The sequence below is a fragment of the Salarias fasciatus genome, chromosome 5, assembly GCF_902148845.1.
Source record: "Salarias fasciatus chromosome 5, fSalaFa1.1, whole genome shotgun sequence".
Lineage (NCBI taxonomy): Eukaryota > Metazoa > Chordata > Actinopteri > Blenniiformes > Blenniidae > Salarias > Salarias fasciatus.
The window spans coordinates 8,422-18,534 of record NC_043749.1 but is presented as its reverse complement, the minus strand read 5'-3'; the positions used below and the strand labels follow the sequence as shown (position 1 = coordinate 18,534).

The window sequence follows — 10,113 nt, the reverse complement described above, 5'->3', positions numbered from 1 at the left end:
TAAAACAAACTTTACTAAATTCCCAAAGTTAAAATCAGCAGACTAACTCAAAAAGGAATTCTGTGGTTTTAGAGGGCTTTGAGTGCTATGGTTGTAATCAGCGGAGTCTCAGCTCTCATATGAGAGGCTGTTTGTGTGAATTGTATCAGGTTAAATTGCACTATTATCATTATTTCGGCGAGTGGGTTGACACGGTCACGAATATAGTTCATAATTCATTTAGTTCGTGTTTGAGCTGTGTTTGGGGTGTGTAAGAATGGCTGAAATGTTCGGTTAGCCCAGGTTTTGCTGTTTAATTTGAGGATAAGCATCATGACATTCTGTCAGAAATAATGCATATTATTAGACAATCGCTGAAATGTTTGCTGTCAGGCCCCCAATTGGGGGGCGCTCGGGCTTAAGGGGTTTTAAAGGGGATATTTCTGTGTACATTTAGGTTGAAGCATTAGCAAGTGCAGCATTGAGCTTTTTGTGAGTTGGGACTGTCTGTTTTCTCCCTTGAATCCATGTTTGGAGCTGAGCAGAAGACTGAAAAGACTGTAGAAGCAGTTTGAAAGTTCCTTCACTCGTCTGGACTTGATGTGAAAATATGAAGCAATGAATGATCTGTGGCTGTAGAGGGCAGCAGTACGCTTCGATGAGAAGAAGAAGAAGAAGAAGAAGAAGCGGACACAGGACAGAGCATCAGGGTGAAGCGACAATCGGCTGTGATGAGGTTTTTTTTAATGGTCTTGAATGTAAATTGTGTGAAAATGAGTGTAAAAGAGGTGAGGCTGTGATCTGTGAGAATGCAGCAGTTGTACATAAGTGTATAAAGAGCGTGAGTGAAGGTGGTTGAATGTGTTTAGTTTTGAAAAGTAAAAACCTAACTAAGCTATTGGGCGATCTGGCAAGTAACTAGCTAACTGATGGCCATCTGGCATCTGTCCCCCCCAGAACCAGACACTGGGACGACCATCGTGCTTCAGGCACATATTGAGAAGCGGGTCCCTGTGGGACTCGAACCCTGGTTGCTCGCTGTTTCCAGCTCACAGGCGCAGTGACACTTTAACGTAGCCACGCGCACAGGGCGGTTATACAGGCGAAGAATGTCCTGTTTAAAGCTGACGTCATCATCTGTGAGCAACGCAGCCAGCCTGCTGGGATGGACGCTGTTAAGTCTGGCCACTAGGGGGCGACGCGACTCTGTGTGCACAACCTCATCTCACCCTGCCCTTCACCTGAAAGGAAACTAACAAAAACTGTTTTGTTTTGTTTTGTTTTTTCATCACCTCTTCAGGTACACACGCTCCGCTCGCACCGCCAGCTCTGTGTTAGCTCGCAGCAAAATGTTGCACAAACATATTTCACCACTAAAAATTAAAACACCAAGTCAACCTTCATTTATTTGCCACAAAGCAAAAGCTACATCTGGATGTGTGGATGTCTCTTTGTCACGCCACATTTCCAAAAATATCATCAAGGAATTCAATAAAATACCATATGATTATATTTGGAGAAGAAAAAATATTCTTCTGAGTCAAGGAAACGTGAAAGAGTGATTTATACTGAATTCTGCCATATCTTTCATTTCTTACATTTTTTCTTTGTCAAACATTTGGAGTCCTTTCAATAAAGATATTTATCAAAGAACTAAGATAGCCTTAAGTTAAACTGCCCACGGTAAAAACACTGCTTTGGCAGCTCAAGCAAACATTACAAAATGAGCTGAAAACATGTCAACAATTCAACTCCTCGTCGTCTGATCTGAGATCAGATTTTCACTCCCCACCAGTCCTACCTGGACCCCTGCTGGGGATGATGATGGTTGATGGAGAAGAGCTTCCATGTGTTTCTGGCTCTGACCGTCACCATGTGCTCCTCCCAGGGTTCAGGCTCAGAGTCACACTCTCACTGCTGTTTGCCACTTCGCTCCTGATCTGCCACTCTTCCTCTCTGCTTTTAGTCCAGGTCACTTCGTAGTCCAGGATCTCTCCGTGGCTCTGATTGGCCAGCAGCTTCTGCACACAAAACACACTTCACCACTCAGAACTCAGTCTGAGATTCAGATCTTGACACTAAAACTGTAATACTGCAGTAACAAGATAACTTTTTTCTATTTCTCCTGTTATGAATTGAAGTCTGTAAAGCCACACTTCTTTTCCAGACTATTATCATTGTATGAATCTGACCATTAAAAACATGAAGGTGTGTGAGTGTCATGTGACTCACTTTCCACAGAACCAGTGTGTGGTTTTCCTTCATCTGCATCCACACATTCAGAGCCTCTGGAACTGTGGGACCAACAGATCATCACTTCCTGTTAAACTCTCGTTGACGTAAAGCACTCCTGTCTCTCTGTGCAGCACTCACCATCACCTCTGGTGTGAAAGACCAAGTCTCTGCTCCAGTCCCCCCACCTCCAGAAGTGCTGAGCTGTTCCACATCGTACCCTCACACTGTACCTCCAGTGAGGGATCAGCTCCTTTAAAACCACAACCTTAAGGCCCATTCCAACGCTTTCAACCTTGAGACACAATGCAGAAAATCATAAAGATATTCAGGTTCAAACAGGAGCTTCACAGAGGAGCCTTCCATCATCCACTCACTGTTTCAGCGTGATTGATGAGTGTTTGGCATGTTATATTGAGGTCTTTGTACTGCTCCACAGTCCAGGTCCATGTCAAGCTGGCGTTCCTGGAGTTCACAGCTGAAGCTGTCAGAGCGTCTGGAGCGAACATGTGGACTGAAGAACAGACCGAATCCGTCATACTCACAGCCGATATAAGTACAAGCTCCGTAGGAAGTGGTGTTTGTTTGGCACTTGACGTCGACGCAGACCTCTGACGGCTGCTTCAGCAGCAGAGTCAGGCCGTACGTCTGATCGCTGATCTCAGAGGAGTTCATCTCAGCTCCTCCGTAGCCGCTCAGATTTGGTCAAAACTCTGAGCCGCCGGCACCACGCAGCAAAATGTGGCCTTGCTTCCCGCCTGAAGCACTCGGTCCCGAGGGAAGACGCGCTTCCTCTTCAGGGCTCTAGTTCCTGCAGGGAAACAGCATGATGACGTGAGATCAGCTGTTCTTCTGTGGTCTCAGCTCTGAAGCCCTCCCTCCTGAAACATCTGGACCTGAGTAACAACAAGCTGCAGGATTCAGGAGCTGAGCAGCTGTATGGTTTTCTGGAGAGTCCACTCTGTAGTCTGCAGACTCTGAGGTGAGGGTGGGGTATTAGGGATGGCTTGATACCATTTTCATGTCTTCATGTCCCATGGCGGTAGCATGAAATTGAGTATTAGCCAATTCCAATACCAATCTGATACTGATACCAGTCCAACCTCCTTTAGTGATCAATAATGGTAGCCTTCATCATAATTTTCTGAATACAGACATCTAAAAATCGCACATTCACCATGCAACAAATATTCTGCTCTCCTGAAGGACGAAATAAAATAGCTGACAAAATAACTGAAGTAATGCAATACTGCCATGTTAGGGGTTTTTTTTAAATCAAGACTCCAGATTTAACGGCTTTTGATGTTGGTAAAAAAAAAGAATGCAACAATGGTTGTATTAATTCCGGATGACTGCCAAAAGGAGATGCTGAAAGCTCTGAATGTTCCCTTCACACATGTGAAGTTCTAGTATGTGTACCCACAACGTCACTGGTGACCTTGTGCATGACCCTAGAAAGGTTATAAGCTCCAGTGTCACCTCAGGTTCGGTTCCTACAGAATCACCTTGACTGATCATGAAGATTCTGAGTGACAGAGTGCTCTGGCGGTCATCCGGGATTCATAGAACCATAGTTACATTGTAACTTTCATTCTATTTGACACGTTCTGAAAGCCAGAAGGCGGTGCTGAAATCCCTGAATGTCTACAGTACACTGCAGTAAACTAAATCTGAGCTGCAGTGAAGCTGTGAGTCTAAATTGAAAATGTAAAAAGTGACACATTCCGTAAGCTTCATGTATGACTCAATGAAAGTAGTTCAAAGCAGATTGTTTGGTGCTGAGTTCCTGTCATTACACACCTGTTCTCACAACCAAATTCTGGAAAAATTACATTCACAGTGGTTCTTCCAACGTTTGCCCGCATCCTTCCATCAGCCTCGGCCATCATGAGGCCGTGATGCACAGCATGATCCACAAGTGGAGCCCTAATTTCACCAGGGATGTACTGACAATCTCCTTCCTCTGTTTGGTCCTCTTCCCCATCCTCAGCCCTTTTCCATGCAGCTGACCTTCCATTTCTGTGTCAGTGTTGGAGAAATGATCCACACTGTCCTGCTTGGGTCTGACACGCTTGTCAAGTGAAGGTTGATGGGATTCAGCTGAGTGACAATGGAAAAGTGACTTGTTACAACTGATAAGAAAATGCTTCTCACACCTGATCAATGAAGCTGAAGTTCACCTGAGAATAGCTTGATTTAAGAGACACTCAGGAAAAACATTCAAAATGTCAGATTTGCTTGACCGATTTTGACTAGTACATTTTCTAGCATCTAACAACTCAAGCAATGAAATGACTGTTAGTTTTATAGAGAATGACTCCAGCATTCCCAAGTATAGTTCATTTTGACTGACATGAGCAAATGACCACATTACATGCCAGAATTGTATGAAAAGCATGTGATGCATGTCCAGAAGTATCTGATTTGTCAGAATGACAAACTGCGACTACGATGTGTGTAAATGGCTGAATGTTGTGGAGGTTGAACTGTTGTGCAAAAGTGAAATGCGATGCGACAAAGGCACCAGAGTGACTGAGAAAAACTAAACACAGGGCAAATTCTGAGACTCGAATCCCACCTGGCCCCCAGCAGCTCCGAGTGCATAGTCAAGGCTAACCATGAATGGGATGGTTCAAGTGTCAAGTAGTACCTAAACCATGGAAGGATCAATGAAGTACTTTCAAGGTCACAAACCCATTTGACAGAAACCTCATTCTGAAGCCTCGGGTCCAACTGGCTTGATAAAGTTTGGATCCATTGGCCAAATCAGACAACAGCAGCTTTAACATGCATTTGGAGTTCTGCAGCTCATTTTTTTTTTTTCACCCATTTAAGTCATTCATGTAACCAGTAAACGAAGGCCCAATCCCATTTCTCCTTCTAGCCCTACCCCTTTGAAACGGAGTGCGCAGGGGTAGGGCCAAGTAAACCCCTCCGAATTGAACACCCCTCCGAAGATCGCGTACGTCATCAGTAGTCGCCGCTGCCGATAACGTAGGCAGGTGCGACAATTATTTGCCGAAGAAGAATGTTTTTACCTTTTAAAACTTTATCGACAAAACACTGACATTCATGAACTTCTTTCGTTGCGGACGCTGCCATCTTGCCAATCTTGGAAGGCTTTCTGTGAAATCTATGGAGAGGGGCGCTTGTTTTGTCTGCCTATACCGTCAGTGGCGGGTGTGGTTAGTTCACTTCCGCATTGGCGGGAGCGATGGTTTCCCACCGCGCATTCCAGGCGGGCAGTGTTGAAGAAACCAGTTTATTGAAATAATCGTCTGTTGCCTTTGGAATGCACGGGTGTGGAAATGATCACTCCTGCCAATGCGGAAGTGAACTAACCCCCCTGCCACTGACAGCGCAGGCTGATGAAACAAGCGCCCCTCGCCACCAGATCATACCCCTCCGTTTGAAGTGTGCCTCTCGAGAACCTCCTTTTGGAGGCAGGACTGGCCCTCCTTCTTGGCCCTACCCCTACGTCATGACAATTGGGACACTCCTACCCCTCCCCGTGAACGCGCAAAATGAGGGGTAGGGCCGAGGGGTGAAATGGGATTCAGCGGAAATGATCTAAAATCAACACTCCAAGCTATTCTCTGGGTCACTTTTAAATGCAAGAAGGATAAAGCTCAAATGAAAGAATTGATTGAATACTTCCTTTTCAGGCACTTTATTAGCTGCAGTACGTCAGTGTGTTCAGCATTTGTCTGAAATATTTTGAACCACAAGAAGTTGTTCAACTGCAGCAGAGGATGCTGGACTCCAGGAGCTGATCACACACCACATCCCTGCACATAGGAGCTCAGGTCCTGGTTCTCACAGTGACGTTTCCAGGCCACCCTGAAACACAGCCGAGTCGTTTATTCCTCCACATGTGAAGGTTAAAGCAGTGAGTCCATCACAGTCTCATCACATGTTCAGGACTTACCAGGCTCTGACGCCTTGAGGATCCTTCACCACACGCTTGGCACAGTTGATCGCTGCACCAACGTCGTCACTCAGAAGCTCTGAAATTGAATTTGGTGGATCATTAAATTTATATCCATGTGCTGAAAGTCAAAGAACCAGGTATGTTTTAGTGGGAGGTGTAAATGCAGGGATTCTTCACTGACCGCTGCATTTGATGTTGCAGCCGTTGCTTGTAGGGGAGCCGTCCTCGCACCAATAGCGGCTGTTGATCTGGAAGATGCCGTAGTCTGTGGAGCCGGGTCCGTTGTAGTTGGTGGCTCCGGTGTCATAGCTGGACTCCCACTGAGACAGGCACACCCCTGCAGAATGAAAGTATCGCACTGGGCATCAAAGACTTGTTTGGCAAGTCTGGTGTTCATCATCATTTGAAGTCTCTCAGCCTCTGATCACTGCTGGAAAGTCCTCCTAAAGTTTTAATCTCTGAAATGAGTTAGTTGTGTCTCACACTGAATCGTGGGTTAAATTCAGCTGGTTGAGAGGAGTCATGAACACAAACGCCTCTCAGACAACATGAGGCCTACATGTGATATATCATTCTGTTGTTTGTTTAGAGCTATTTGTACTCACAGTCAGCCAGGGTGACGCCTCGGTATCCGTCCATCCCGTATTTCTTCAACACTCGGGCCCATTCGCAGCGCTCAAACACTTTGGCACTGCTCACAGCCAGCAGCAGCAGAAACACCAGACTCCTCATGACCATCTCTGCAGAGCTTTCTCTAAAGAAACCAAAGTAAAGAAAACCTGTGATGAACAGTGTAAAGCTGCAGGACTAATGTCTCCTCCTCAGCTCTGCCTCCTTTAATACTGCAGGCTCCGCCCTTTGGTCACAGCTGAAACAGAACCTGCACTCAACTCCAAAAGACGCAGCTGTGGAAAGGTTCAGTTCTCTCTCATAGACTGTTGAAGGATCATTCAAACCTGAAGAAAGAGTTCTGGACTCAAGACAATTCACAGAGTTTCACAGGGAAATGAAGGAAATACATTAAAACAAAGACAATAAAGATTCTTCATCTGATGTGGTTATGATGTTTAAATACAACAGGTTAATTGTTCAATGGACAGCCTGAGCAAATAATGCTGTTTCCATTTTTTGAAACATCTTAACCATTTTAGATAGGGTGAATTAAAGTAGACTACTCATTGTGTGTGTTAGTTTGGCCACATTTTGTATTGTTCATTGCTGTCTGTTTTTGTTTGTCTTGTTCTAAGTTGTGAAAAAAATAAAAACTTGAATTACAAAAAATACAGTACAGAGCTGACCAATAACTGATGACCAAAATGGCAAAATATGTGTGTGTGTGTGTGTTGTGTGTGTGTGTGTGTGTGTGTGAGTGCGCCTGTGCCCGTGTCCGTGCGTGCGCACCTGTCTGTCTGTCAATCTGTCATTTCCCAGCATCCTTGTATTCCCACAGCTGAGCAGCCACACTTAGAGGAGGAGGAGACTGGAGACTGACTGTGAAGCAGCTTTGTCTGGAACTCCAGCTACTAAGGTGTATGTCAGGTTCAGAGGTCATTCATGAACATGTTACTTGAAGTTGTTGTGTAACTCTCTCCTACTTGAGCTAATTTACTGTAAAAAAAACAAAAAAAAACATTTAAAATAGACTGTCCTATTGTGTATGATATTTACATGTGAATACATAGAAAAGCCCAGACCTAAACATAGAAAATCTCTATAAAAAAAATTAATGAAAATATGTGACACACGATGTTTTTCAGGAGCTTTTCCAGAGCCAGAGCCTTCCCGGTAAGCAGTGCAACAACTTTCATCAAGTTGGCGGATGACACCACGGTGGTGGGTCTCATCTCTGGAGGAGATGAGACTGCTTACAGGATGGAGGTGGAGCGACTGTCAGACTGGTGCACCATCAACAACCTCACCCTCAACACCTCCAAGACAAAGGAACTGCTCGTCGACTTCAGGAGGTGTAAACCAGACATACAGCCCATCACACTCAGCGGGGACAGGCTGGAGATAGTGAAAGACTTCAGGTTCCTGGGCACATACATCAGCCAAGACCTGACTTGGACTGCAAACTCCACATCCATTCTGAAGAAGGCACAGCAGAGACTCTACTTCCTGAGGATTGTCAGGAAGAATAACTGAAGAACTGAGCTCCTGGTGTCCTTCTGCCGCTGCCTGGTGGAGTCGGTACTCAGCCATGGCGTCTGCTTGTGGTTCTCTAGCTGTACAGTGGCGGAGAGGAAGCAGCTCCAGAGGATTATTAGCACCGCCCAGAGGCTGACTGGCTGCCCTCTTCCATCTCTGGAGGAGATCTATCAGACCCGCTGCCTCAGGAGAGCCCGCAGCAGCATCGGGGATTCCTCACACCCCAGCCACCACCTCTTCCAACTCCTACCCTCGGGGAGGCGTTTCAGGGCAATCCAGACAAAAACACACAGACTCAAAAACAGCTTCTATCCTACAGCTGTCATTGCCCTGAATACTGCACCATAACCAGTCCCTGAACAAGAACAACATGTGACCACCAACTGCGTCATATTTATATTTATATTGCAAGACACGCAAACTTTTAGTCTATTATTTTATACCGTTTCTGCACTATTTTTGTCTTGCACTATTTTGTCCTTTTGTCTCTTTGTTTGTCTGCACTGCCCACGACAGCTGCTGTTCTCAATTTCATTGCATTCTTCTGAACAATGACAATAAAGGAATTCTGATTCTCATTCTGAACATGATGTGAGCGAGCGACCTGGCTGTCTTCAGCATGTCCAAGCATCTTGTTGGGAGAGTTTCAGCACGGCTGACAATTTAGCTGAGGTGGATAAGTCTTGATTTCTACTTGAAGACTTTTAAGGATTCAGCACCTGTGGAAGCACCATTTGCAGTTGTGTAAATGAAATGATTGAACAAGTTTGGAGCACTTCTAAAAGCAAAACTTGCACCTGTGTATTGTGAGTTGTGTACCTGCAGATGTTTTTTTCTCTTCAGAAATCATTCAATTGCAGGTGTCCAAGTTCTCCAAGTGTCAGATTCAAAAAAGTTGCATGCAAAAGCTCCTCTCCTCTGATTGGCTTTTTCTCCACTGACTGAAGGTACAGATGGTTTTTCAACAAATACGTCAGTGCAGCTCTGTGATGTGTGACTTGAAGATGAAGGAAGGAGAGTCTGTGACTCTTGGCCAAGAACTTGAAATTGATGCAGACAACAAATGTTTTTCACCTCATTTATTGCAACACGTTCTCCATTGGTTGTCCACCACACACAACACACAACACACACACACACCAACACTTTCTCCACTCTACTAAAGAACAAGCCATAGAATTTTATAGGACATGTGACCCTTTCTGAACTGTTTGGACTGTTCCTCTGCACAGAAGTTGCGATCTGGCTTATTGTCCTTAGCTTGGCCAAAGGAATCTTAAGATAAGGACTTATCCTCCTTTTCTTTCTTTTTTGTTTCTTTGTTTGTTGTTGTTGTTGTTTTCTTCTTACTTTGTTTTTGTGATGCTCTGCTTTGTACAAAATGTTCAATAAAAATTTTAAAAAAAGATCAAGAAATATTCCTGCAGTATTAATAAACTACATTCCCTTTCTCAAAATCTGAGGCTGTGACTCAGTGAATAAGCAACAAATAAGTTCCTCAAAGGTTCAACAACTGCATTAATGATGTAAAAAACTTTATAAGCATCAAATTCAAGTTCTATTCAACTTCATGAGCATTAATAATTCAGTCTAATATATCTTGGCTGCTTGGCAGTTGTTTGTTGACTCTGCTGTGTTGAACCATCAGTTTAAACTTCTCCTCTGTTGTTTGCTCACTTGTCCAGCGTTCCAGCCCCTTCGTTCCAGATGGTCACCTTCCTCCATTGTTCATCAGATCACTGGAGAACTCTCCATTTGCTTCCTGCTCACTGGTACTTTGGCTCCATCTAGCGGCGCTGATGTGTAACAACATCTGGTCCTCG

General features: G+C 44.7%; 1 protein-coding gene across 1 annotated transcript; it reads right to left on the bottom strand.

Annotated features, from left to right (window-relative positions):
• Positions 1-5,942: 5,942 nt before the first annotated feature.
• Positions 5,943-6,966, bottom strand: LOC115388535 (lysozyme C-like). Its single transcript, XM_030091695.1, has 4 exons — positions 6,748-6,966; positions 6,324-6,479; positions 6,140-6,218; positions 5,943-6,051 (listed from the first exon to the last, which is right to left on the bottom strand). The coding sequence occupies exons 1-4, from the start codon at positions 6,878-6,880 to the stop codon at positions 5,985-5,987; spliced, it is 435 nt and encodes a 144-aa protein (XP_029947555.1). The 5' UTR covers positions 6,881-6,966; the 3' UTR covers positions 5,943-5,984.
• Positions 6,967-10,113: the final 3,147 nt, after the last annotated feature.

Bases quoted from the DNA above. Each gene is read 5' to 3' on its own strand.
- LOC115388535 (XM_030091695.1), bottom strand. From the start codon at position 6,880: ATGGTCATGAGGAGTCTGGTGTTTCTGCTGCTGCTGGCTGTGAGCAGT. The intron at 6,480-6,747 runs GTGAGTACAAAT...TTCATTCTGCAG, and splicing joins AGGCGTCACCCTGGCTGACT to GGGTGTGCCTGTCTCAGTGG. The intron at 6,219-6,323 runs GTCAGTGAAGAA...ATTCAATTTCAG, and splicing joins CTGCAACATCAAATGCAGCG to AGCTTCTGAGTGACGACGTT.